General features: G+C 53.6%; 11 protein-coding genes across 11 annotated transcripts; 6 read left to right on the top strand and 5 right to left on the bottom strand.

Annotated features, from left to right (window-relative positions):
* Positions 1-342: 342 nt before the first annotated feature.
* CPAR01_07538 (VHS domain-containing protein) lies at positions 343-2453 on the top strand (the record flags this gene model as incomplete). Its single annotated transcript, XM_060491807.1, has 4 exons — positions 343-888; positions 945-1620; positions 1676-2193; positions 2247-2453. 4 exons carry the CDS (start codon positions 343-345, stop codon positions 2451-2453), a joined length of 1947 nt encoding a protein of 648 aa, XP_060350681.1.
* A 1131-nt stretch (positions 2454-3584) lies between these two features.
* Positions 3585-4643, top strand: CPAR01_07537 (FHA domain-containing protein; the record flags this gene model as incomplete). Its single annotated transcript, XM_060491806.1, has 1 exon — positions 3585-4643. One exon carries the CDS (start codon positions 3585-3587, stop codon positions 4641-4643), a length of 1059 nt encoding a protein of 352 aa, XP_060350680.1.
* Positions 4644-5074: 431 nt separating this feature from the next.
* On the bottom strand, positions 5075-9831 carry CPAR01_07536 (LipA and NB-ARC domain-containing protein; the record flags this gene model as incomplete). Its single annotated transcript, XM_060491805.1, has 4 exons — positions 5075-7166; positions 7347-8763; positions 8841-9641; positions 9681-9831. Coding segments are annotated over 4 exons (4461 nt in total), but the record flags the coding sequence as incomplete, so codon positions are not given.
* An 895-nt stretch (positions 9832-10726) lies between these two features.
* On the top strand, positions 10727-11026 carry CPAR01_07535 (uncharacterized protein; the record flags this gene model as incomplete). The annotated part of the gene is made up of 1 exon (XM_060491804.1): positions 10727-11026. The coding sequence occupies one exon, from the start codon at positions 10727-10729 to the stop codon at positions 11024-11026; it is 300 nt and encodes a 99-aa protein (XP_060350678.1).
* On the bottom strand, positions 10931-11572 carry CPAR01_07534 (uncharacterized protein; the record flags this gene model as incomplete). Its single annotated transcript, XM_060491803.1, has 2 exons — positions 10931-11268; positions 11512-11572. The coding sequence occupies 2 exons, from the start codon at positions 11570-11572 to the stop codon at positions 10931-10933; spliced, it is 399 nt and encodes a 132-aa protein (XP_060350677.1).
* A 223-nt stretch (positions 11573-11795) lies between these two features.
* Positions 11796-12317, top strand: CPAR01_07533 (uncharacterized protein; the record flags this gene model as incomplete). The annotated part of the gene is made up of 3 exons (XM_060491802.1): positions 11796-11937; positions 11996-12114; positions 12171-12317. The coding sequence occupies 3 exons, from the start codon at positions 11796-11798 to the stop codon at positions 12315-12317; spliced, it is 408 nt and encodes a 135-aa protein (XP_060350676.1).
* A 1202-nt stretch (positions 12318-13519) lies between these two features.
* Positions 13520-14299, bottom strand: CPAR01_07532 (uncharacterized protein; the record flags this gene model as incomplete). Its single annotated transcript, XM_060491801.1, has 1 exon — positions 13520-14299. One exon carries the CDS (start codon positions 14297-14299, stop codon positions 13520-13522), a length of 780 nt encoding a protein of 259 aa, XP_060350675.1.
* A 1045-nt stretch (positions 14300-15344) lies between these two features.
* On the bottom strand, positions 15345-16918 carry CPAR01_07531 (serine hydroxymethyltransferase; the record flags this gene model as incomplete). Its single annotated transcript, XM_060491800.1, has 3 exons — positions 15345-16332; positions 16396-16811; positions 16874-16918. 3 exons carry the CDS (start codon positions 16916-16918, stop codon positions 15345-15347), a joined length of 1449 nt encoding a protein of 482 aa, XP_060350674.1.
* A 1859-nt stretch (positions 16919-18777) lies between these two features.
* CPAR01_07530 (uncharacterized protein) lies at positions 18778-19005 on the bottom strand (the record flags this gene model as incomplete). The annotated part of the gene is made up of 1 exon (XM_060491799.1): positions 18778-19005. One exon carries the CDS (start codon positions 19003-19005, stop codon positions 18778-18780), a length of 228 nt encoding a protein of 75 aa, XP_060350673.1.
* Positions 19006-19380: 375 nt separating this feature from the next.
* On the top strand, positions 19381-20700 carry CPAR01_07529 (eukaryotic aspartyl protease; the record flags this gene model as incomplete). The annotated part of the gene is made up of 3 exons (XM_060491798.1): positions 19381-19479; positions 19542-19695; positions 19754-20700. 3 exons carry the CDS (start codon positions 19381-19383, stop codon positions 20698-20700), a joined length of 1200 nt encoding a protein of 399 aa, XP_060350672.1.
* Positions 20701-21643: 943 nt separating this feature from the next.
* On the top strand, positions 21644-24499 carry CPAR01_07528 (uncharacterized protein; the record flags this gene model as incomplete). The annotated part of the gene is made up of 2 exons (XM_060491797.1): positions 21644-21858; positions 21955-24499. 2 exons carry the CDS (start codon positions 21644-21646, stop codon positions 24497-24499), a joined length of 2760 nt encoding a protein of 919 aa, XP_060350671.1.
* Positions 24500-26714: the final 2215 nt, after the last annotated feature.

The raw sequence follows: 26714 nt of genomic DNA, 5'->3' as shown, positions 1-26714 counted from the left end.
AAAGCCGCCCGTAGGTCAAGCACAGGCCACCTTTTGGTGGCTCCTCTTCCCGCGCCGCCTGTCACTCAGCAGCCCCTCGTCACTCGGCCACAGATGCCATCGGTACCTATCACAGGGTTCATGAGGGATGCCTGCGCCGACCTAATCCAATCTGTCCAATTCGCAGGCGCTCGCTCGGCCAGCTGTTAATTCTTCACGGCCAACCCAACCCATCCATCGTCTTCGGATGCGCTTCTCACTCTGAGAAATTTGGACGAACGACGAGATCCCTAACCCGCCAAGATAGCTCCCTTACCTCCCCGCCCGAGGCCGCCCACGAACGTAACAGCCGCAACGACGACGATGGAGGCCGCATCAGCCAGAGCTGCGGCCCGAGACCGCTGGGGCGAAATGGGCGCTCCCACGCCGTCTCAGCTCCAGCGCTTCATTCAGGCCGCCTGCAGTCCCGAGAATTACGAGCCGAACCTCGCTCTGAATCTCGAGATTTCCGACCTAATCAATTCCAAGAAGGGTTCCGCCCCACGCGAGGCCGCTGTCGCCATCGTCAGCTACATCAACCATCGCAACCCCAATGTCGCCCTCCTCGCGATCAATCTGCTCGACATCTGCGTCAAGAACTGCGGCTACCCCTTCCACCTGCAGATCAGCACAAAGGAGTTTCTCAATGAGCTCGTCAGAAGGTTCCCCGAGCGACCCCCGATACGGGCGACGAGGGTCCAGATGAAGATCCTCGAGGCGATTGAGGAGTGGAGAAGCACGATATGCGAAACGAGCAGGTACAAGGAGGACTTGGGCTTCATTCGGGATATGCATCGTCTTCTGAGCTACAAGGGGTACACGTTCCCCGAGGTCAGGCGGGATGACGCCGCCGTGCTCAACCCTAGCGATGTAAGGCGCTCTTCATTTTCGTTGGCAGCGATTTGGAGCTATACTGACGTGCGTAGAACTTGAAATCTGCCGAGGAAATGGAAGAAGAGGAACGCGAGGCGCAATCCGCTAAGCTTCAGGAGCTCATTCGACGAGGTACACCCGAGGATCTACAGGAGGCAAACCGCCTGATGAAGATTATGGCCGGCTACGATACTCGATCCAAGACCGACTACCGCGCCAAGGCCGCTCAGGAGGTTGCCAAGATCCAAGCCAAGGCTAGGTTGCTCGAAGAGAGACTCGAAGCTTTCCAACAGGGCGACACGATGCAGGACGGAGATGTGTTTTCTGAGCTTGCTGCCGCTCTGTCTAGCGCGCAACCCAAGATCCAGAAAATGTGTGAAGAGGAGTCGGATGACCACGAGGCTGTCGCGAAGTTGCTGGAGATCAATGACAGCATACATCGGACAGTGGAGCGATACAAGTTCATGAAGAAGGGGGATCTTGAAGCAGCTAAGAAGGTGGCCAGTGGCGCGCCGCTGCCGTCAACTTCAGGTCCTTCCAAGAGCGCAGCGCAAGAGCTTTCTTTGATCGACTTTGATGGCGAACCAGAGACAACGAATGGCTCATCGTCAAGTCAGCCGGCCTCACAGTCAGCAGGCATTGAAAACGATCTTCTCGGCCTTTCCATGGACGATTCAGCAAGCTACGGCCAAGGAGGTGCTTTGACTCTGGGATTCGGAGCAAACTCGAGTATGTTCAAACAGAGTCTTTGTTGTTGACACATCCACATACTGACCAAAATTAGACATCCCAGGGCCGGCGCTACTCTCTTCCGTGACAGAAAACAACAGCGCAAAGGGACCTATGAGCAACACTGCAACACCCCAGCCACCATCCTTCTCGCAGTTCGCTTCTTTCACCTCTCCTTCAGCATCCCAGTCCGGCACACCCCAGCCGTCTGGTATGTCTGCCTTTAAGCCGCCCCAGCAGCAGGCCACGACCTCAAACGACCCCTTTGCCGCCCTTGGATCCCCCATCTTCTCCTCCAAGCCTGCTACCCCAGCTCCCGCCCCCGCCATCGCGCCCGCGCCAGCAGCGCCAGCCGCAAACGACGACGACGAATGGGCCTTTTCGTCAGCCCTCCCTCCTGAAGCGCCTAGTCAGCCTAAGGAGCACAAGGCGACTGTTAGCGATTCTACTGTTAAGATTGAGATGATTGCAGGGAGGACGGGGACGGGCAATGCGATCAACCTTAGTTTCGCCTTCTCGAACAACTCTGCACAGCCCATCTCAGAGCTTCACTATCAGCTCGCCGCCACAAAGGTCAGTCTTGCGCGTGCCTTTTACAGATAGGTCATTTTGCTAACATTAACCAGGGTTACGAACTTGGCCTCCGGCCCCAGACTGGGCGAGAGTTGGCTCCCAAGCAGAGCAGAGGTGTGACCCAGTTCGTAGAAGTATGGCATGCTGGGGACAAGAACCGCAAGGTGCAATCTATCAAGTTGCGGTGGAGGATTTCTTACAAGGTTGGAGCGGAAGCGAAGAACGAGATGGGAGAGATTACCGAGTTCAGCCTTGCATGATGATCCAAAGAGTACGAGGAAGAGAGTAGGTAGAAAAAGGGGCGTTTTGAAGTGTTGGAAGATGAGCCGGCGCAACTAGCGCAACGCAAAAGAGGTATAGAATCAGGGTATCTAACAATCTGATGAACCATCAACCAGTGAATATGTCTAGTGCCTTAGCCTCCCATCATGATGTAGCACACCAGGTCACTCCCTCGCTTCTCTCGTGTCCTCACGTGCTCTAAGCCCGGATGAAATCACGGCGGTCCAATGGCTGAGAAGGAGGCAGGCAGTCCCCACCAAAGCACCTGCCTTCCTTCTCATCACAGGAACCGAACCATACAACCAGGACTGACGAGACCGCCCTGCCCTGCCCTACCCCTTATGTATAACGTCCCGCGATTCTGTTCTCGTTGACAGTTGGGCGAGTGGTTCCAAAGTAGCGGCGTGAGAGCGCGGCAGTGAAACCGAATTTACAGACCCTCTTGTTCGCTACTCGGTGGAGGCAGCCCTGTGCGACCTTTGAGGCCTCAAATGGCCGGGTTTAGCATGCGAAGGGGCTAGTCCCGAATCGTTTTGTGGTTTTGACTGTCAGTCTAAAGTGACTTCTATTTGTTTTGGAGGGATTTGAAAATATTGTGTTGTTGGTGGCTTGGCTGCTGTTGAGGCAGGTAGGCGTGCTTCCTGTGATGTGAGAGCGGAAGCTGTGGTGTTTTTTTTCTTTTTCTTGTCCTGCTGTTTTTTTGTGATTCTGCGGATGCAAGGACGACGGTGGTGGTCGAGGATGGCCGGGCGGGATGCAGACGGGATCGGGGCGGGGCCGGGCTGGACGGGCACTACGGCGGGTGTGGGGGGCGCCAGGATTACTCTTTAGCCGCTAAAATGCACGTCCGTTGCGGGATGACCTCAGAGCTCACGATGGAATTCCTGGCTTTTTCATGGCCGCCTAAAGCAACATTGTCGAGATTGCAATTCCAGAGAAGGCATTCGTATTTCCTCACGGCCAATTGCTCCAGCTCGAAGCGTCGAACTTCGCACAGAGTGTCGTTGTGCAGCGAAAACAGGAGCCGAGTTTTGGCGGAAAACGCAACTGCCTAACGATCGTCGGCTCCAATCCTCGCCCCAAGTGCAAGATAAATATCAACACGAAAGATGGGCTCCGACGAAGAGCACCGTGGCCAGCGGTCGCGACGTAGCCGCCACGACGACCAAGACGACGACGAACGGCCCCGCCGAGAACGAGACACCACAGATCGCGATAGCCACCGCCGCAGACGCAGCAAAGATCGCAGCGACACCCACCGCGACCGCGACCGCGACCGTGAACGTGATCGCGATCGTGATCGCGGCTCGGACAGACCACCACGCAAAGAACGACGAAGATCACGATCACGCGACAGGCGCGAGACGTCCCGCCGCTCGCGCTCACCAGACCCTTCCGCGCGGAAACGCTCCCGCTCACGAGACCGCGATCGCGGCGATCGCGACAGACACAGGCGGAGGCGATCCCCTCGTGACGACGACCGCAGCAGCAGAGACAAAGACTCCCGTCGCCGCCGACACCGCGACCGCAGCCCAACCTCCGACTCGGGAGACGACAACTCCAAACCTTCAGAGCGCAAACGCCTCACGGCACCCACAAGCCCCATCCGCCGCTCGGGACCCCTCCTGGACCAAGACGCCTCCTTCGCCGTCTCCAAAGGCGAAGAACCCGAAAAACCAAAAGAAAAACCCAACCTCCGCACAACAGGTCTCCTCGCAGCGGCCTCCAACTCGGTTCAACAAGCCGACGGCACCTCCATCGCGCTGAAATACCACGAGCCCGCCGAGGCGCGCAAGCCGCCCGCCCGCGACCAGTGGAAGCTCTTCGTCTTCAAGGGGGACGACGTGGTCGACACGGTGGACCTGAACCTGCGGAGCTGCTGGCTGATGGGGCGGGAGGCGGCCGTGGTGGACTTCGCGGCGGAGCACCCGAGCATCAGCAAGCAGCACGCCGTGATCCAGTTCCGGCACGTGGAGAAGCGGAACGAGTTTGGTGACCGGATCGGCAAGGTGAAGCCGTACCTGATCGATCTCGAGAGCGCCAACGGGACGGTGCTGAATGGGGACAAGGTTGCCGAGAGTCGGTATTATGAGCTGAGGGATAAGGATATGATTAAGCTGGGGCATAGTACGCGGGAGTACGTGCTCATGCTGGCGCCGAAGGACTAGAGACCAGAAAGCGGAGATTTGCTGTGGCCGTGGAACGGCTTGGGATGATTTCTGGACCGCAGGGTCCAGACGCTGTAGAAGTATTCTTGTCAACAGGGCTGTAAATCACCAATTCCTAGTCACATAAGAGATGAAGCATCTGGGCGCCATAATCTTTCTTTTAATCGTACTCTGCCTGTAATTCCCCTTGAACAAAAGAAACGCTTGGCCTCCACGGCCGCTTTAGAAGGATATAATGACTAAAATACCTGGTTTGTTCTGTTCTGTTCTGTTTCAACGCCAGCCTCTTAATTCCCCCAAACAACACTTTTGTCGCAAGCCTTCAAGTAAGACAGAAGTCAAACAAGAAATCCAATCTGCCGATTCTGTTCTTATCACAGACGCCTTCTAAGGCGTCTTGCGTCAGGCTTGTTATCTGGCTGTGGTCCCTCTCAAGGCATATGTAGCCCCAGCCCTATGGGGCTTGACTCTGAGGGAGACTCTGTGTCTGCCTCGCCAGTTCTGATTTGTCGCGAAAGCTCCACAGCCTCTTCATACCGACGTTGCAGTCGATCGTTCTCTGCCTGAATGCGCCGCCGTTCTGCTTCTTCAATGTCTACGGGAATATCGCCAAACGAGATGAGCCGTCCATCTGTAGTTCTGATACCCCCGGACCCGGATCTAGACATTGGTTCGCTGTTGCCAGGGAGAGACCGCGGGCTCAATGTCGGACTTTCCCGTATGAAGCTGGGAACACGACCGACAGGTAGTCGGCGAGGCATATTGCTGCGTCCAAATAGCGCCTCGTCAATGGGCTGCCCAGTCTGCCTATTCCTCCATATGTCGTAAGAAGTCTGGCCCATTTCTATTGGGGAAAGACGCGGTGAGGGCTCCGTCTCTACCATGGACGGCGCTCGCCGATGAGGAAGACTTGACCTGACACTTCCGCTATTGCTGCTCAAAGCTGTGCCTGCTGAGCCAGTCGCTGTCGCATGTTGAGGGTTTGAGCTTGGGTTCCTAGACATTGGCTGCGATGAATACCCATTTGGTGGCGTAGGATCTATATGACTTCCTGGCCGATAGTTGTCTTCATATGTGCTAGATGGAACCTGCCGCGGCGGTGGCCGATATGCCATATTCTCAGCGGGAAAAATGTTCAGACTTGGGCGGCTCAGACATGGATCAGACTGGGAAAGGACATCATTGTCAGACTCATCCTGGTATGTGTACGGTGGCTGGGAGTTTGACTGCCGGTAGAGGGGATGCTGTCGCAGACTACTCTCTTGGTTTGTAACAACAGACAGTCCGGAGGGAAATTGTTGTGAGTAAGCCAGACCCGGACTGGAGTTCGCTGTTCTCACATCCTCCTGATATGTGTACGGGAGTTCTTCCGACGATCTCGGAATGGACGAGATCGATGAACCGCTAGAGGAAACTTTTCCCGGGCCTGATTTTTCGTGACGCTTCCCCCCACTGACGGATCTGCCCAAGCGGCGCAGGAATTTTTGAAAAGACGGTTTCGAAGTGGATTCTTGAAACTGCGATTGGCGAGACTGTTCGGTCGATTGAGACGCATTTCCAGAACCAGTTAACTTTGGAAATTGATTTTCTTTCAACCTGAGAGCCGTGGAAGGCGTGCGGCTGTTCACGGTCTGTAGGCTGTAGACGGACCGATCATCGTAAGCAGCTTTCCTGTCGATTGTCGCGGCCCGTGAAGGGGGAGAAGCGAAAGTAGGAAATGAGGGGGCCTCTTCCTCGACTGCGGTTCCTGACACGGCCTTGGCGTAACTTGAAGCTCCAAGCATCGAGGTTGGCCTTACAGATGTACCGGCACTGAAGCTTCTGCCTTTGTCGTGTATGTAGCCACCGCCACGAGGTGGTGGTGGCGATCCCTTCTTGATGTAAAGTAGTTCGGCCTCAGCTTCGCTTCTTGCGGAAACTTTGGACCGACTGGGTGATCTGCCGCCTCTGGAAGACTGAGGTGGGGTGATGAGGCCTCTTGCAGACTCCCGACTGATGCTCACACGAGGATCATTTGTCGCTACGGCTGTCTCTCTCCATGATCCTCCACGATCATGGTAGCGCCTCAGTGACCTTTTCTTCACTGACCGGTGTCTGGCCACAACAGTCCACGCAGGGTCAGCCGTGTCATTGTATGGACCTTCTTCAATGTCGGGCGGGTACGGAGTTATGGTTCGATCCTCGGACTCCTGGTACTCAACCGGAGATGCCTGTTCATCCACGTAAGGTACATAAGGCATGTGGAAGTGAAGCGGGTTGTGGGTGGTCAGCGGCAATTTGTATTCTTGCTCCAATGCAGCCGAGTAGACCCCTGGTGATTGAGGGAGTACTGCGGTACCAGAGGCGTCTGTTGAATGCGACGATAAACTGTTCATTCGCTCGAAAACAGAATTATGGGCGGCCTCCTTTCCGTCGATGATTCGGGTAGATATAGTCCTCTGTAAATCGTTAAGGTCTGCAGGCACCTTCGCAAGTCGTTCTTCTAAATCTTTTCGAGCAGCGTCAAGATTCACAGGTCCGGTTCTATTTCTGAACGTCAGTACGCTTCATCGAGCTTGTCCTAGAGTTGTAGCGAATGAACAGAAGAGGGTGATGGAAATAAGACAGCAAAGAGACTGGACATTTATTCAGCCATAGGACTTGAGCAGGACATTGGAGCATAACGGGGGCTGCGATGGGACTTTAAGATGTTTTCCCACTTACTGCGAACTGGGTTGTTCTGTAGACCCGTGAATTGGGCGATCAACGATATGGCGGTCAATAAGGTCCTTCAACCTTCTGCCGTGTCGAATATATTGTCTGTAGTCTTCGGGAAGGCCAGTGGCAGGCTCGTCGTTCATCCTGATATAGGCCTCATCGAACGATGCGCAGAAGACGCGGATGGCCCGCTCTAGCCAGAAATTAAGCTGTCCTTCCTTGGCAAGAAGCTCAATAAAGAAGGCCTGTACAACACTGTGAACACGAAGTGTATCCAAAGGCTCAGGAGTCGTGTCGAGACCGCTCTGCGAGCTCGAGGAAGAGACGTCATCAGCTTCGTTTCGTTCGATAAGGGCGAAGCTTATCAAAGTAACGAAAGTCTGTGTCAGACTCCTTCTGCCCTTTGTCGTTTCCGTCTTCACGGGTGTTCGCTTGTCCAAAGCTCCCAAGCCAAGAGCCAGTAGTTCAACCGGTATGAATTGACTGAAGAAGGAGAGTATGTAGATCAAATTCAACGCGGCGTAATTACCGCGACTCTGCAACTGATCTCGAATCGCCATGTATGCAGGAAGCTCTCCAACTTTTGGCGAGTCCCGGAAGGTCTTGAGATACTTTGCAAGCGGTTCCCTCGTGGTATTCATGTTCACAGCAGCGGCGTGAATCATCAGAGGGAGGCGACCCATCAGCTGTACCAATTCATGAGCTCGTCTGAGATCATCAGTGTTGTATGGGTGTTTCTTTCCCATTTCTTCGAGCAACAACTCCTGAGCGTCTTGAATGGGTGGTAGAGGCAGCTTCATCATGCTGGGGTTGTCAAGAAGATGAGACCCAGGATCACACCGATCAGTTGATGTGTAGATGAGACTGCTGTTTGGCCGGTCGGGTATGTACTTGAGAATCGCTTTGTCGTTGACGCGAATGCCATCAAACACTAGCAGCCAATCGCTTGACTCATTGAACCACCGTCTGACGATATCGACCATGTTGTGTGGATTTAACAAGTCCTTCTTATGTCCTTGAGCAGCCATGCCTTTGATAGCCTGGGTTTTTGCAATGCGCCAGAACCCGTCTTCCATATCTTGCAACGTGGTAGACCTGATCCAGTATGCGCCCCCGGAATACTGGTCCTTGTGATTGAAGTAATACTGTCGAGCAAGATGTGTTTTCCCGACACCAGGAATGCCCTGAATTAAAACCGCAGATGTCCCCTCTGAACGCCTCTTCGGGTCTTTCAACAATTTGTGAAGATCTGCAAGATAGTCCTCTCGCCCTTTGAAAAACGAGTTGGGTCGGAACCGGTCGGGATGAACAAAGTGAGGACCAAAGTTCAGGACCTGGGTAGCAGAGTCAGAAACAGGAGCGGATCGGGTGCTTGTCGTGTCAACAGGTGACGATTGTTGAGCTGCTGGAACATATCTGTATTCTTGATGCATGTGTCAGACTGAAAATTTATGATTGGCTTTCCATTATGGTATGATTTTCCGGAAAGGGGGAGCATACCTGAAATCATAGTCTCTCGAGGACTGCCATACTCGCGGGTGATCTCGGCTGCCTCGGATTGTGCTCTGACTTTCCTGTCGTCCATTTCAATGTCCCAGCGGGTTCGAATCACTGGCGGAGCCTCTTCTGCCCACGTCCGAATAGCGGTTGAAACGTTTCTGTATCCAGGAGCGCTGCTGCTGTTGAACTTGCACATTCCGGAATGAGGGGCCTCGATGCCGTAGTAAACAACGCCTGGAAGTTGCGGACTGGCCGAACTCGCATCAACCACCGTCACCATCGTTCCTCTGATATCCGTTTTGTGGTTTTCATGGGCCATGTGAATCTTGAAACGCTGGTAAAAGTCGAGAAAGTGGCTATTGATGTTTTGCAGAGTCTCGTTGTCCTTCTTCAAGGTTTTGAGGAGCACCGACTCGCTCTCAAACATTTTCTTAGGCGCAATGGCGTCTGCCATCTTTTGCAGAACGATACCCCATGTTGCCATGTCAGATCCGGTGTGTGGCGTTCCCAGGAAAATGATTCCAAAGGTGGAGACGAAGATAGATCTGGCATCCTCTTGGTTCTTGTCTCTCAAGTCATTGGAATAAATGAGGGCTCGCTTGACAAGAATGCCGCCCAGGCTGTGTGCGACAAAGATGATGGGGTTCTTGTCTGTGCGCTCACTTTTACGATAGAGGGTGAGGTTTGTGACCAGTGTCTGAGCATGTTGGTAGATGAAGTTGTCACTTGCACTTGTGCTTTTACCGGTGGTATAGACGTCTGCGTTGTAGCCATAGACCAAGATATTGGCGCGAGTCTTTCCTAGAGACTGCGGTAGTAGATCTGTGGGCCAAAACACACCTTCATTATGTTGAGACGAAGACGAAGAGGAAGTCCATGTACTTTTCGGGTGACCATTGAGACCATGTACCAGGACGATATCGACGGAGGCGTCAGGATGAGTGAAGACAGCGCTGATTTCGTATCGTGCAACTTGCTTATTGATGGACCCCTATGATGGTCAGTACCAAGAGCCATATTTGTATTTATTTGAAATACGTCAGCAACAAAAAGAGAGGGCGCGAGCTGACAGCCGAGAGAAGGACTAGAGGAAAGGGAAGGGGGATGAGGAAGAGGAACGGGGTGTAACAAGGATGCTGCCGAGCATAGCGGCGGGCCGTTCCGTAACACAAATGGGGAGAATGAGATGAAAGCTTACCATACTTGCTTGCTCGAGTCCGAGTCAGCAGCAGGGGGGTTCTCTACCGAATGCTTATTTTCTTCCCACTAATGCGGCTTGTTGTTCTACGATTTGCTGATGCTCATGGGCTTCTTGGACTACCTTATGCGGCTCAACGTAGAGTCAGGGTTGAGGGTGGAAGGGCAGTCTTTATACTAAGGAACTCCTGCCACCTAGTCGTAGAAATCCAAAGCTGAGAGCCAAGATGAGGCGGATGATATTGCGCGTCGAGTTGACCAAGCAGCATCGAGCGCCTCGGTCTCAAGTTCTGGGAAGGCGCAGCGCCATAAGTAGGCTGCGAAAGTTAAATAACAGAGAAGGCGGATGGGCCGTGAACGTCCTGGTGATGGAGCGTAGCACGCCGGGCGAGTTGGTCACACAGGAACCGCGGTTCAGGCCAGTGGAGAAAAGAAGAGAATAACGGAAAGAGAGAGAAGAGATATCACGAGCCACATCAGACGCGGGGAGAACCCAAATGACGATCGAAGACAGGAAAGAAGAGACAAGACCCAACTTGAGGACTCAGGGGGTAATGGTAAGCTTGAACAGATGGAAGTTCCGCTAAAGGGGTGTTTAGTCGGGACAAGTGCGCCGTGATGGATAATGGAACACCTGTTGTGAAGTGCCCCCTGCCAGGAGGAGCTCGGGAGGTCAAATTAACCCCAGAATGCAACAGCGAAGGGGCAGTTTGGGCAGTTTGGGGAAGGATTCGAAGATCCATTGGTGCCCTGGCCCTGCTAGTTGCTACGGATGGTGTACTTGGTCGTCACGTCACGGCACATCATCTGCAGGCGCGAGATGGCCGGGGTCCCCCACTATCGATGCAACGACGCCTCACCCGCCGTCCGACTTTGAAGACACACCCACAAGTTCACAAGTACATGGCACCCACGACACACCCAAGGAACAGAAGGAGAAGGAGAAGAAGGAGGAGGACGATGAGAAGAAGGAACGTGGAGGACGGTAGCGACGCCGCTAGAGACTTGCCGTTTTGAAACATACAACCGGCGCCACCGATTTCGTCTCCTTTTGATCTCTTGCCCTTTTGCTCTGCTCCTCTCGTTCTGTGTCTCTGACATACCTGTCTCTGTCCATCTCCATCCTTCCCGCAGCCCGCAGCAAAGCAAGAGACATTCGCCCACGTCTGTGCTGTTTCTGTCATGTCGTCCAGAAGCTCTCGTGAGAGTGATGGCTCAACTTCCGGATTTGCCGCATGAAAATGGTCGCGATCAGCCGGGCGCTAGGTCCAGGCCACGTATAACAACAAGCAACACGAGAAAAATGCGCCCGAAAAGACACTGAAGTGTAATGCGAAGACGAGGGCGCCGCCACCCTGTCGCTTTTGTTTCCATTTCGGTGAAGCCGCAGGCGCAGGCGATGAAGAAGAGCGGCTACGTAAGCAGCAACGACTTGCAACGCCAGTCGTGATAAAATGTTCAAATGTTGACTCACTAGGCTTCGCTGAAGCTGAACCACTGAGCGGCCCACCAATGAAGAGCGAATGAGGAGACATGGAGTCCTACCTGGGGCGAAGAACTCATTGCCCTCGCTCTATGTCGATGAGCGAATGCGCTGCACACACCAGGCTGGTCTGGTGACTCAAAGAGAAGCGGCAATATCGAAACAGTCCTCGAGCTCAAGCACCCGCAATATCGTTGAGTTAAGGTACGGATATTCAGCCTAGCGCAAGCCACTGTTTTGTCTCTCTGTCTCGATCCATCCCGTCACTACCAGATATGCATCATGCAGCGCCGACACGGCCGCTTGTGCTCTTAGTTTCAGTTACTCATACAGCACTGGCCGGGCATCTTGGCATATGCAACTTGAGTTCTGAACACACTCTAAAGCGGGTAAACCTCGAGAGAGGCTGCTTCATGGGTGTGTTCCTGTGACACAACGCAGCGCCTGCTATTCTCTGACTTTTTTTTTTTGACAGCCCAACGACAATGCAACATTGGTTTTTTGTTTCTCAGCTCTCAGCAGGCCTCACACGACTCTTTGCTCCGTCGGATACGACTCTCAAGCAACACGGGTTTGGTTGCATCACCTCTCATGGTTCCCAATGCCATCCGATGATACGGTGAAGAATCGTACAGCTGACCAGCGACAAGTGGATCTCCCTCCGATTATCGCGAGTTCGTGACGCCGTCTTGACTCAGGACGGCGCCTACAAACTCTCAACGGCTGCCATCGGAACTAGTTTGCGACGCCAATACTTGACTACTGCCCTAGCCAAAAGGGACAGCTACGGAAACTGAGACTTTCAGACCGCTCCTCTTGGCTTCATTACAAAATGCAAGCGCCTCGTTCCCGTGTTCCCATTGCAACCATTTGACAAAGCCTCGTGTGATGTTGCTATACAAATAGCCACAGATCAACCAGTACTGCAACCCAGAATACGGCTTGTTTTGCTTCGAGGCAACGACACATAATCCAGATTGGTGGGCATCATGGCAAGTTGAAGTTTTCGGTTTCGACCCCCTCCCCCTCCTTGTGCCCTCATTTGCCTCGGCAATTTCACTTAGATCGACCATTGAGGTTCACAAAGTTTCCTTGCCTCATAGCTAAAATTCCATCTCATTCGAAACCATTTCAAGACGAACACGTTCGTCAAAGGGCTGGTGATCTGACGTTCACATCGGATCAAAGTTCAGCCTCGCTTGGGTTTGCCTAACAGATCACATATCCACGCAGTCTTTCAGACCTTTCGAGGTGACTATTCGCCTTACGAACTTCGCCACGGTGTCACGGTTCTAAATATGAGCGTCAACAATGCAACATGTTGTGGTTCTCGATAGCTACCGAGGTATGGGCGTGAACGCCTCCGGTAGATCAAGGTTCGATGCTACGTTGTTTAGGTTGCACAGAGCTTCGTTATGATGATGTCGACGTTTTCTGTAGAATAGCTATGATCACACCTTTCTTTTCCATAAGCAAGACCAGAATACCATTGAGTCACGTTGCAGCCACGACGCCAAAAATCTTCTTCATAGGAGCACAAGTGTGCGAGCTGTGCACGATCCCGACAGTCTGGATAACCCATCAAGGTCTGGGTACGGGCCCGTGCTACTGACGACTCGGAAAGTTGTATGAGGCAACATGACACGAAACTTAGAATTGGCGGGATCGCGAAAGCAGCAGCTGGCATAGAGTAGCATATGCTTTCTCGTTTTATACACGATCTGCTGAGCCACTTCCACAAGTTCAGACCTAAAAGCGCTAGGCAAAGGGGACATATCCTAAAGTGAGTGAGAGATGCTTTTCACATGAAATCATGATGTTGCCTGGAACTTGCAGGAAGCCGAACTTCAAGTGAAGCTTAACTTCCACTACTGGTGACACACTCACTGAACTTCCAATTATACGACGCCTTGGTCGAAGTCCATATAATAACGAAAACTTGAATCATTTCTCTTGCGACTTACCAAACAAAGTGCCTACGACCATACTTCTACCATACTCAGTTCACAATGTACCAAAACAACAACAACCAGAAAACCGACACACCTGTAATCACACCCGTGCTCACGAACCCTCCCCTCCCAGGAGCACCCGACTTCACCGGCACGGGCGGCGCCCAAAAGTAACCCGCCTCACCCTGCTCCCCAGAACCGTAAATAGCCCACTGCACATCAACATGGTTCTCCCTATTCGCCCAGCAATGCATCATCCCGCTCGCGCCCGTCTGTCCACTCACATTATAGTCTCGCACAGCGGTGCGGACCACCTCCGCGACGTCCACGCCGCCGACGTACCACCCCGTCTTGATGCTCGGGAGGGCATCCGCGTAGGGCGGGCGGATGCCAAAGTTGCAGGTGCCGTGGGTGCGGATGCCGAGGATGGTGGTGTTGTCGGTGAAGCCGCGGACGTACCAGACGTAGCGCTCTTTTGCTGCCTCGTCGGCGAGGAGGAGGCAATCTGTTGTGAGGGGAGATGTTGAGCGAGTTATGCCTACGAAGGAGGAGGCGCCGCAGATTTCGTCCTCGTAGCGGCGGTTGCCGCGGAAGTAGAAGGGGCCTGTTGGTGGCGTGGAGGGATCTGTTGCTTGGAGGTTGGAGATGTTGCTGATGCTGTCCGAGGGGGAGGATGGAGATGAGGATGATGGAGGGGGAGGTGGGATGTGGTAGGTTACTTTTGTGCTGTTTTGGTGCTTTAGGAAAGGAGGGATGTAGAATGTCAAGCCTGGTGTGATGTTGGCGAGGGCGAGGAGGATGACGGGGAGGGATGTTAGTCTAGTCATTTTTGTGGTGGAAGCTTACTTGGACTTCGGGACTAAGATGTGATGTTCTGCTTAGGTGGATGAGAGCGGGAGATGATGGACTGTACTCGTTAGTTGGGGGTTGGTGACTTACAAGTTTGACGATGGATGCGTTGATGTCTAGGTGTGTTCGAGCAGATGGTGTATTGTTGTAGAGTGTTTGTGTTTGCTGTCTGATCTGTCGAGAGGAGAATGAGATGGAAACCTCGGACAGGACTGTTGGCTATGTATACCAGTCTTCGAGACAGTTGCGTGGGACGGCCTCAAGCTCGTTGTGAATGGACAAGTGCCAAGAAGAAAGGTTCGTTGTGTAAGTTCAGACAATTTGAATGGGCAGCTGTCGTGTATAAAGAAAGACAAGTCCATTGTAAAGTAGGTACAAACGGAATAGCTTTCAAGCCGAGAACAATGCTTTGCAACGGAGCTTCTTCATCAAAGAACGCTAATGTCGAATTAACTCTTCCTCGTCGTTATCCAACGTTGGACATGGAATATTGTCACAGATGGCTTCGAGGCTAACTTTCGAATGTCTCAACGCCACAAACAGGGCGCAACGGCGACGTTTCAAATATCAATAGATCACAAGTAAAAGACACATATGCTTGCTTGTCAACGTGTTGATTGCATTGAGCGATTGACCGCGTTGAAGCAGTCAGCTACCTAAAATATGGCCGCAGTTGAGAACGCCACCCCCAACTCCCGCCCCCAGAATTTTTGTTCTACCCTTCCCGGTATTTGTTTTTCCGCTTGAGATATTTGCAACGCCTATGTAAAATGCAGCAGTAGTCTGTGAAGCACATTTTCCCTTTGTTCATGAGCCATGTTAAATGTCATGCGCGGAACCCGGACCCCTTTGACGATTGGGATCACCCCACGCTTATTCCCTTCTGAACCATTTTTGTTGAACTGGGCATAATCAAAGCCCAGAGTGGTATATATCGATTCCTCCCTTGATCCACTCCTTTTCCCACGTCATGCTCCCTGGCATACGTGGGCCAATTCTCGCCACACAAGCCGCTGGCATGATTTAGATGCCAGCGTCAACGCGCCAGCCCTCAACAGGGAGGGGGAAGCTGCCGCTCCACTCGGCAACCTCCTTGCGGAGGTCGTTGATCTTGGCAACCTGGCCGCCAGCAACGGTGGCCTTGAAGTCCTTGAGCTTGTTGGCCTCCTTGGGCAGGGAAGCCTGGACCTCCTTGCAGATCTTGATGGACTCATCAATGTAGTTGGCGACGCGCTCAAAGTCGGCCTCTCCGAATCCACGGGAGGTCATGGCGGGGGTGCCGATGCGGAGACCGCAGGGGGTAAGAGCGCTCTTGTCGCCGGGAATGGAGTTCTTGTTGCAGGTGATGTTGATCTGCTCGAGAACGGCCTCGACACGGGCACCGTCCAAGCTGAACTGGCGGAGGTCGAGGAGGACCATGTGGGAGTCGGTGCCGTCGGCGACGAGCTTGTGGCCGAGGGCCTTGAACTTGTTCTCGAGGGCCTTGGCGTTGTCAATGACCTTCTGCTGGTAGGCCTTGAAGTCGGGGCTGGCAGCCTGCTTCAGGGCAACGGCGAGGGCAGTGATGGTGTGGTTGTGGGGGCCACCCTGGTGACCGGGGAAAACGGAGAAGTTGATGGGGTTCTCGAGGTCGTAGAGGGTCTCCTGGCCCTTAGCGTTGACGGAGCGGACGCCCTTGCGGAAGAAGATCATGGCACCGCGGGGGCCACGGAGGGACTTGTGGGTGGTGGTGGTGACGATGTCGGCGTACTCGAAGGGGGAGGGGATGACGCCGGCGGCAATGAGACCGGAGATGTGAGCCATGTCGACAACGAGGTAGGCACCGACGGAGTCGGCGATCTTGCGCATGCGTCCGTAGTCGATCAGACGGCAGTAGGCAGAGGTACCGGCGACGAGGACCTTGGGACGGAAGAGCTGGGCGTTCTTCTCGAGCTGGTCGTAGTCAATGATGCCGGTGTCGAGGTTCACGCGGTAGGGCATGGTCTCAAAGTAGGTAGAGACAGCAGAGATCCTGTTGGGAACGAGAGTCAGTCATGATTCTTCGCTAAAGTGTGGCAAGCGTAAGGTAACGTACTTCTTGGCAGGGGTCTGGTAGCCGTGGGACAAGTGACCACCGTGAGGGAGGTCAAGACCCATGAGGCGGCCGTGGACGGGCATGATGGCCTGGTAGACCTGGAGGTTGGCGGGAGAGCCAGACAAGCACTGGACGTTGACACCCCACTTGGAGGAGTCGAGGTTGAAGGCCTTGAGGGCACGGTTCTGGCAAAGGATCTCGATCTGGTCGATGTGCTCGTTGCCACCGTAGTATCTGGCACCGGGCTGGCCCTCGGAGTACTTGTTGGACATGGGCGATCCAAGAGCATCAAAGACGGCACGGGAGGTGACGTTCTCGGAGGCAATGAGAATGATGGACTCGCGCTGGCGCTTGATCTCGTCCTTCATGATCTCGGCAACCTCAGGGTCGGAGTCAATGAGAGACTTCTCCAACATCTATCAATGAGTCAGTATACAGCTCTGTAAAGCATGGCGGGGCAAAGAAAGAGTAGACGTACCTCCTTGTGGGAGACGGGGAGGGAGTAGGAACCAGTAGCAGCCATTGTGATGTGTGGTGTTACGAAGGATCGTAATTGTGAAGTTGAAGAAGAGAAGAGAGAAATTCTCGCAAGCAATGGCAAGAAGAGAAGTAGATGTAGGAAAAGAAGAGGAAGAGAGGGAGGCCAGCAAGGTTATGAAGGGATGGGAAAAAAGCTTGAGAAAATTTGGCAGAACATCGGAGGGAGCAAAATGTGAATCGAATGCTGAAGCGGTGGGGGTTGGCGGGGTGTGATTGGCGGGGTCGAGCTGTAAGTACCTTACTTCGTAGTCGTACGCAGTACGCGGTGGAATTGGAGAAAAAAAACTGTGGCGGCCCCTCGATAGTCGACTGATGGCTTGACAATGGACAGGCATACTACGCATACTACGTAGGTACGAAGTACTAGTATACTTACCTTTCCTTAAGGAACCTAAGGTATGGCAGGGACAATTCGGAGGCATTTGGTTCGCTAAATTGGGATCGCTCGACAGTTTGCGACCGCAAGCTTGGAGCATTTTGGGCCTTTGGTGGGCTCCCTGTGGTTCCCGGTATGGCTCACCACTTTGTAAGTGGTTCACGGTTGGAACGCTAAAACGGCGCTTCCCTGACGTTTCCCTGAACTCACAGCCTGTGGCGGGTTTTGTCGACTCCGATTCTGGAACGGTTCCACGAGTCATCGAGGAAACGGACCCCATTTCACGACGACGGGGATGTGGTTGGACCGTTTAGTGTAGCTGCTCGTACCTCCCCCGCCTCAACCGTCTCACGACTTCCGACTCTAGAGCTTCAGTCAGGAAGGCTTCGGGTGAGCCGGGACAATATTACGAGCGGACCATTTGTGGCAATTGAACTGTGACTCAACAGCATGCGCATAGCTCTTCCCGAAAAGAATGGCAATTCGCACGATTTCTCCCGAGTGATGTGCGTCGTGAGTGAGTTTCCAGCCACCTCGTTCTCGACAAATTGGGGGAAACTGGGGGCATCGCGTCGAGAAAACCACCCGAGAAGGAAGAGCCATTTTTGAAACAGACAGCGATATTCCGTCTCAGCGCTCAGCTATAGCTTCGATCATAGAAAATCTGTGCTAGGGACGATGTAGTGGGCGAGGCAAGTCTGCATTCAAAAGAACCATTCATCGCAACTTTGATGCACTTGGACTACATGAGAACGACCAAAGACCCCAAGATGGAACAGTTGCGATGTCGGCGAATGGTGAGAGTCAAGACAGTTGCATTTCTCCTAGCTCATTTCAAGCGCACCTGTGATTGGCCAGTGTCTGAACGGCAACTCTAGATAATTCAAGACTTTTCACATCAAACTCTATGCGGCTTTGACGTGAACCAAGAGATTCCAGCTTTGAGTTGAGGCAGTTACAAAGTGTGAGCTGGGCCAACACTGAGGCAATTGCGACTACCTGCGTGCAGTTTAGTCCATCTCCAAAGCGCATTTGGCGCGAGAGAACCTGGAAGGCCTCGATACCTTAGCTCAACAACATGGGTCACGCTCTCCTCCAGGAACTGCTGACTCATCTGGACCGCATCCACATTGGCCCCGAGCTCCGAGACAGCCTAGCGGAGGATCTATTCAATGGCCTCAGGTACCAAGGCGTCCGTCCAGATGCAGGCAGCTGGGCTTTCAGGCACGCGGCACGCTTCGGATGTTGGAGCAATAAGGTAAGCAAGCCAAGCTTGGCCCACGGATACCCGAGTAAGAGAGAGAGTCAGGGAATCGGTTACCGAAGGCGAGCTGAGCTATCTTCCTTATCTCATCAATCCACCCCGTTGCGTGATGTCAAGGTCCCCGTCGCAATGTTAGCCCGTTGCTTACCTTGCACTCCGGCGCGTTCAGCAATGCTGCAGCGCATCTCTCTCCAGCGCAGGATCAACTGAGCGGCATCGAGGTGTAGAAGGCTGCAGGGACACGCGATCGGACACGCAAGCCCCGTAGTGGCAGCCGCATCACCCTGCGAGTGTGAGAGACGGAGACGGGAGCAGTGTGAGTGTCAGTGTCACCGAGTGTGTGAGAGCTGCCAGGAGCTCTGTCTCGGGCTTCTAACTCGCTGCGTGCCTTGGGCGAGTTGGGGCAGCTCCGCGCCGTCTTAGGTTCCATGGTTGCTCCCCCAGCCAGCTAAAGTGGGTCAACACAGCCAACCCCAGCTTTTGATAGGCAGATAAGATACCTGCACCTATCGGGTGCTGCGTCATGGTCCTTCGTGCCTTGCGGAGGCGAGTGGGCAGGTTGTCACGGGGGCGCAGTTGCTAAGGTAAGTCTGGTCTGGGTAGCCTGCCACACTTGCCTGCCACAGCAAAGGTACCTACCTACTTAATAGGTACAGGCGCCGCCCCAGCTTCCGCATCTTCCCCCCGTCAACACATCATCATCCCCCCCATCCGTTTCAACCGCCATCTCCTCAGTATCACCAGCACGAAGACGCAGGGCGCCAAAAAACCATCGTAATCTGGGTAATCGAGGTTGACAGCCACGATGAAGAGCACTCTCCTCACCGCGGCCGTGCTGTTGGGCGCGGCCCAGGCCGAAGTCCACAAGCTGAAGCTGAAGAAGGTCCCCATCGAGGAGCAGCTTGTATGTTCGGCCCATCATCCTGTATATCCGCAATAATGTTTACTGACTGCCGCCATCCTCAGAACTCTGTTCCCATCGAGCACCAAGTCAGACAGCTCGGCCAGAAGTACATGGGCGCCCGCCCTGACAGCCATGCCGATGCCATGTTCAACCAGAAGCCTTTCACAAGCACTGGCGAGCACCCCGTGCCTGTGAGCAACTTCATGAACGCTCAGTGTATGTCTCATTCACCTCGTTGTTAGGTACCATCAGTCAACTAACGTGCGCACTTCAGACTTCTCCGAGATCGAGATCGGTACTCCTCCCCAGACCTTCAAGGTTGTTCTGGACACTGGTAGCTCCAACCTGTGGGTTCCTTCCCAGCAGTGCGGCAGCATTGCATGCTACCTGCACTCCAAGTATGACTCTTCGTCGTCGTCCACCTACAAGTCCAACGGCTCCGAGTTCGAGATCCACTACGGCTCTGGCAGCTTGACTGGTTTCGTCTCCCAGGATGACGTCTCCATTGGCGATCTTAAGATCAAGAAGCAGGACTTTGCCGAGGCCACCAGCGAGCCTGGCCTTGCCTTTGCCTTCGGCCGCTTCGACGGCATCCTCGGTCTTGGTTACGACACCATTTCCGTCAACAAGATTGTTCCCCCCTTCTACAACCTTGTTAACCAGAAGGCTATTGACGAGCCTGTCTTCGCCTTCTACCTCGGCGACACCAACGAGGAGGGCGATGAGAGCGAGGCTACCTTTGGTGGCCTCGATGACTCTCACTACGAGGGCAAGATCACCTACATCCCCCTCCGCCGCAAGGCTTACTGGGAGGTTGACCTCGATGCCATTACCCTTGGCGACGAGACCGCTGACCTTGAGGGACACGGTGCCATCCTTGACACCGGTACTTCTCTGAACGTCCTTCCCTCTGCTCTTGCTGAGCTGCTCAACAAGGAGATCGGTGCCAAGAAGGGCTACAACGGCCAGTACTCTGTTGAGTGCTCCAAGCGTGACGAGCTTCCCGACATCACCTTCACTCTCTCTGGCTACAACTTCAGCATTTCCGCTTACGACTATGTCCTGGAGGTCTCTGGCAGCTGCATCTCCACCTTCCAGGGCATGGACTTCCCCGAGCCGGTCGGCCCCCTTGTCATCTTGGGAGATGCCTTCCTGCGCCGGTGGTACTCTGTTTACGACCTCGGCAAGAACGCCGTTGGTCTGGCCAAGGCTAAGAAATAAATGCCTACTCCTAACCCCATTTCCTTGAGAACACGTCGATTACTCGGTCAATCAGATCCAGGGTGCGGCTGTAATGTAACTACGATAGGTAGCTAGTCTGGACACCATTGTGAGGATACCAATAGTAGCATTCGTCTTTGAGCATCTGTGTCATTGTGCATTATCTACGTGAAACTAGGCTCACCTTTAAGGAGCTCGAACTGCGCTGCAGAGGTTCATAGAATCACAATTCCCGCATTGTAGCGATGTTGCGGACATCTCATAGGCCATGTATTTAACAAAATCAATAATACTGTTGGCAATATTAGAAGGAAGCTTCAACAAGCTACCCTCTGTGCATCAACTCTGAAATGAGAGCGTTCCTACCAACCGTAAAGGTACTTCAACTGAACATCAAGTCACCAAGGTGTGAGCGTAACGTGGAGCCCACTCTTCTCTCTGCACGGGCCAGATCATCACGTGGGTAACGGATCCGCTTATTCGGATCGGCAGGCCAATCGCTGCTGACCTCAGCTCAGTGCCTTTTCGCCAGCAACCAACAAGGACCCGTGGTTCTGTCCAATTTTCCAGTATAGCCTCCCGACAGTCACGCAGGGGAATTGCTCCAGGAGCATTTGCAAGGCGAGAAAAATCCAAAAACGGCGACTTTGATGGACCCCATCCATTTTCCGAGTACCGTTGCTTGTCTTTGAGTGTGTTCTTGGATGAAAAGGTTCCCCAACACGCCTGGCCTCGCGACGCTTGACGAAAAAAGGTTTTGGAGTTCCACCAAGACGAGCGACCGACGAACCTCGCGCGTCGCGACAATCCCGCCCTCCACTAGGCTACCTACCACCCCCGTCGTCCCGCGCGACATCGACAGAACGAACCGCCCGAAACGCCCTGGCATCGCGACAATTCCCATCGATAGCCACAACCACAATTCACGACGACGATTTTCACAATGGCGCAGCCGGATTCGGTCCAGGCAAACGGCATCCCTGGACCGGACCATGCTGAGTCCCCCCAGCCCGTCGTCCCTGTGAAGAGGAAGCGCGACACCGAGGATGAGGGTGACGAGGTCAACGGCGATGGACCGGAGAAGATGGAAGTTGATGCTGAAGCCCCAAAGGAGGATCATAAACCCCTCATCAAGAACTATTTTGCTGTTCTTAGCAGGTACGACTGCCGCGCCCCCCCTTTGCGCCCTTGGCTGCGCGCCCATTCCCCCTTCGTCAGCCCCGAGGCCGCATTGTACTGACATGCAGTCCAAAGCTTCGATGCAAACCCGTCAATTCTGAAGCGTCGCCTTCCCGAACCCGATGCAGAGCAGCCCGACGCGAAACGCCAAAAGTCCGCCGATAGCCCAGCCACCATCGCCGACAAGGTCAACCACGACTCGTACTCGCATGTCGACGAACTCGCGGCCGATGTCGTCGAAGCCGTCAAAGATCAACTTCAGGAACTTCAATCGGACAAGGTTGAGAAGGACAAGGAAGTCATTGATGGCGGCGCTGTGGTGCAGACCAAGGAGTTTCAGCAGAAGGCCATGGACCTCCTTCGAAGGGAGATATCGTACCCACGCACCGCTGTGAACGTCAGCAACATCAAACCGGCCCCGGAACTCACTCCAGGCAACGCTGTCTTAACGGTCGTTGGCCCTGGCCCTCACGGCAAGCAACTCTTCTCAAGTCTGCCCAAGAAGGCCCCGGGACAGGAGAGCTTGGCTGCAAAGGCATCGTCTATGGAACTTCCCTTAGGCATATCGAAAACCTACATTGTTCCTTCTCGCCAGAGCGAAAGATCAGCTACTCTCGGAGAGCTCTTCTCCTCGAGCAGACCTCTCCCTCCACTGCAGCCGCCTAAGCAACCCAAGCAGCTGGTCAAGGGAAACGTCCTTGGTTTCTACCATCCCGAGCCGGCGCAAAAGTCCAAGTATTACAACGAATCTTACTCTAGCAAAAAGGTCGCAGTCGGTTGCTACTTGGACTACACCAACGCGGCACCTTCGTCTAAGAGCAAGACCAGACAGCGAGAACGCGCTCAAAGTCTTGCAGGTCACCGACCCTCATCTACCGAAATTGAGGTTAACGAAATGGAGTCCTTGTTTCGCAGCGCATTCTCCAGCTTTGCGCCCGTCAGAGACGATTCCGGCTCCGTCATTCCGTCCAGCCATGCTGGTCGCATGTACTGGCAGCTTACTGGACAGCGCAACTTCAATCGCCTCATCGAATCCGAGTTGCAGGAAGTCGATGATGATGACACGCTTGAGAACCACGTTGGTGAGAAGGCCGAGACTGAGAACGTGGACGAGGAGTTCGTCACTGAGGCGATTGAGAAGTGGGATGAATGGCTGGTGGATCCGGCGCTGGAAGACATGAACGAGGTCCTGTCGAAACCCAAGGATAAGGACCCCGCCGACAAGGAGGTTGACGAATTCCTTGATGAAGTCACCGACATGATTGAGACCTTGCTGTCGTATCAGCGCATCCGCAACCTCACATTGCCATCATCACAGAATCGTTACGCAGGCGATCCCGTCAATGGCGACTTGCTTTCTCACGGTGTTGTCTCGGCACCAACGGAAGAGGAGACGATGACGTACGAAGCACTGAGGGCTCAACTGAGTCTGATTGTCGGCACTCTCCCTCCCTACGCGGTGGCTAAGCTCAATGGTGACCAACTTGAGGAGCTTCTCATCAGCACCAAGCTCGAGGTCCGCACAGATCAGTACAAGGGCGTGATGGAGGACGATGCTGCAACGCAAGCCCGGATGCGTCAACAGCAAAGCGCCGCCGCTTCTGCTCCGTCGAACCGGCCTGCCCCTCACCGAACCCCTAGTGCATCCACCCCCTACAGCAACCAGTACGCGGCGGCGCAATACGGAACCCCCACCCGAACACCCTCAATCGCGCCCTCCAGCTATTACCGGTCGGGACAGCAGCCTGCCATGCCCCCGCAGCAAGGCTCCGTTCCTCGTCCGGGCGGTGCCCCCCACCAGATGCCTCATGCGCAGCAGCCCCGTCCCGGTCAGCCGGGCAATTACCGGAACACCAATGGATACACCAACTATGCGCAGCACGTCGGAAAGGCACAAACACCGTATGGTCACCAGGGTGTTCAGTATGGATCTCAACAACGACCTCCACAATACTCTGGTTACGCAGGCACGCCTTCACACGGCACGCCCAATGCTCGCTTCCAGCAGCCCTACCAACAATCTTTCCCACAACAGCCAAGCACGCCTTCTCAGGGCTACGCAGGCTACTACGCCAATGGTGCTAACAACATGCAATCGCGGAACATGTCGCCCCAAGTACAGGCTGGTCAATACAATTCGCCAACTCCACACCAACAGCAGCAACGGTACTACGGATCGACTCCCCACCAGAACGTGCCTGGCACCCCTCCGATCAACCGTCAGCATTATCCGAATGGTAGCCACCTCCCTCAACAACCTATGAATTCTCTAACTGGATACAATACAGCCGTTGCAAGGACAGACCAGCAGCGCCTCCACGCCGAGCAAGCGAGATATAGAGCCGCTGCACAGCAAACGAGCGCAGCTTTCGGGACCAAGATACAGGGAACACATGAAGGAAACAACATGACTCCAGTACCCGCCGACGACCAGAACGGTCAAGGATCTCCCTACAATGCCAACATACGAGCGCGCATGGCCGCAGGTGGTACCCCGAAGCCGCAGAGCCCTGTCGGTAGTGTAGGAAAGCCGAATGGAACTCCACCAATCCCGCACAAAGTGACACCGGTGCCCATTCCGGTCATACCTCAACAGCAGCCGTACAGGAAGCCAAACTAGCCATATGGCAATCCTTACCTACCGCCACAGGAATTGTATCCGCGGAGGCCTATTCCAGTGTCCAGCGGACTTTTGGCAGAGCTCGCAGCACGGAACGGTGGTCAGAAGACGACGCAATCTGCCAAGCCTCCGCCTCAACCTGTGCAACTTTCACCGCGGCCCGGCTCGGCAAAAAAATGATGCCTACGATCTGCGGCTCAGTCGGCCGTGGTGTACATTGCGTCAACAAAATGCCGATTTCCATTTACTCTACGGTGTCTGAATAGCCAGGGAAGCGATGTCCTTTCGGAGTTGGTGTGAGAGACAAGGACTTTTTTTTTTCTACAAATCTCGCCTGCGACTCGGGACAGCGGGTTCCGCTGTACTGAGCGACGCAAAAGTGGTGGTCTGATTGATGATGGATGGATGGGTACATGAGGAAGCAGTTGCATGAGAGAAACCTCTCGATTCGACCAACAACCCTGTGACTCTTGGCGTTCTGGCCCTTGTGTTATTAGAAAGTTTTCGGAGGAGAGTTGACAAAACTCGGTAGATGATCGCCAGGAAGGGCGACTGTTCTTTTTCTCAGTTTTACGGAGGGTGTGTCGACATGGAAGTGGTTTGTGCCACATTGGCACAACAGGAAGGAAGGTTTTTGCTTCTTCTTTTCTTCTGTTTTCCATGAAATCAAACGCACAACGTGGGGAAGGGGAAACGGAATCATAGTATCACCTTGGCTCGCGGAACGGTGGAAAGGGGATAAGGGGGGTTGGCTCCATGTGTATAGAGTGATTCGAGTAGCCGACACTTTGTATCCTAATCAAAAACTAGTGGCATTTGCGTCAAAGTTGTGTATCTTTCTTTGTGTATGTGTGTGACACAGAAAGCTGTCTCATTCGAAAGATTGAGTGTGCTGCTGGATACTCAGTATGGCTCTGAATCCGTCTGAACTACTTTCCGACCGGCCGGCAACAACAGCGAGGGGTTGGGCCTAAGATGGGTTAATCGCGGGACTAAGTTCCTCATAGCAAAGTTTAGGCCTCATTCAAGCTTATAACTTGGACAAGTTTTATACAAATGTTCTATTATCAAATCAACTTGGTTCACTTCACTATCCCATTTAGTGTGATCAATGTTTGGTGTTGGAGAAATCAGGGAACACGTATGTCCCTTCCAAACGCCGAACAGTTACAGCCTTGCTACAATCAGAACTAAAGTATCAGAACTAAAGTATCGTCACTCAGCTCCACTCCATGTAGGGCCTCTTAATTCCGAAAACAAGGCTAACTTGCCTGCACTTTCATATTGGTGCGTGGCTACTAATTACCTTCTACTTTATGACCTCCCTAAAACAGGAAAAGACCTGCCACAGCGGATTCCACACCTCAGTGCTGCGCACGAAATCTCGAATGCTTTCCGGTCCTAGTGTGATGACTGTCACAAGCAGGTCATTGCAGCGCCTTGAGAGATGTCGTACCCAAAGTGAGGCAGTTACCAGTTCTGTAAAGGCTCAAGTCTTTGAGAGACTAGGTACTCAACAACGAAGGTGAACAACTCCACTTTGCCATGCTCTTAACCCATGGTTAACTAGAACCAGCAGGCACCGCTTGGTGTAGACAACATGGCTACCTAAGGTGAGACGTGCGGACGACTAAAGTGGCCAGCCCTAACAACATGGCTACCTAGACTGAGACGTGTGGACGACCAAAAATAGCCCTAGATAGTTGTGTGAACTTGCGGGGTTTGCCTCAGCCAGCCACATGTGAAGGAAGCAACGTCACCACACTGAAAATCCGAACTCCGCAATCCCAAAAGTGACTCTACACTACTAATGTCAGGTAAATCTCCATGATAAATACGATGGTGAAATCAATGGGCAGGATTGCATGGGGTGTAAAGTTGTCGGCAATCGTTGTTGATACTCTCTCCCATCCACCATTTGGTTTACGCTCTAAGGAAGGGCGCAATAACCAACTCAGTAACGACAGGCGAGAGATGATGATATGGCGTTTGAGGATAAATTTTACTCAATTGGGTATAAGCTTTGACCAAAGGCCGAGGAGAGATCATACTGAGTACAGGTGAGCAATGCAGACAGGGCAGGCAAATGTAAGCAGAGTCCTACTGCAAGCCACTCTGGGTACGCAATACAACCACTTGTGATGAATCGTTTGTAGCCAATTCATTTTCCATCACTGTATGGGTCTGTGATTGTGGCAAGCTGAGGGTTTCCATC

Source organism: Colletotrichum paranaense (genome assembly GCF_030867605.1).
Source record: "Colletotrichum paranaense strain IMI 384185 chromosome Unknown Scaffold_5.1, whole genome shotgun sequence".
Classification (NCBI taxonomy): Eukaryota; Fungi; Ascomycota; class Sordariomycetes; order Glomerellales; family Glomerellaceae; genus Colletotrichum; species Colletotrichum paranaense.
The sequence above is the reverse complement of the archived record's forward strand: the minus strand, read 5'-3'. Positions and strand labels throughout refer to the sequence as shown.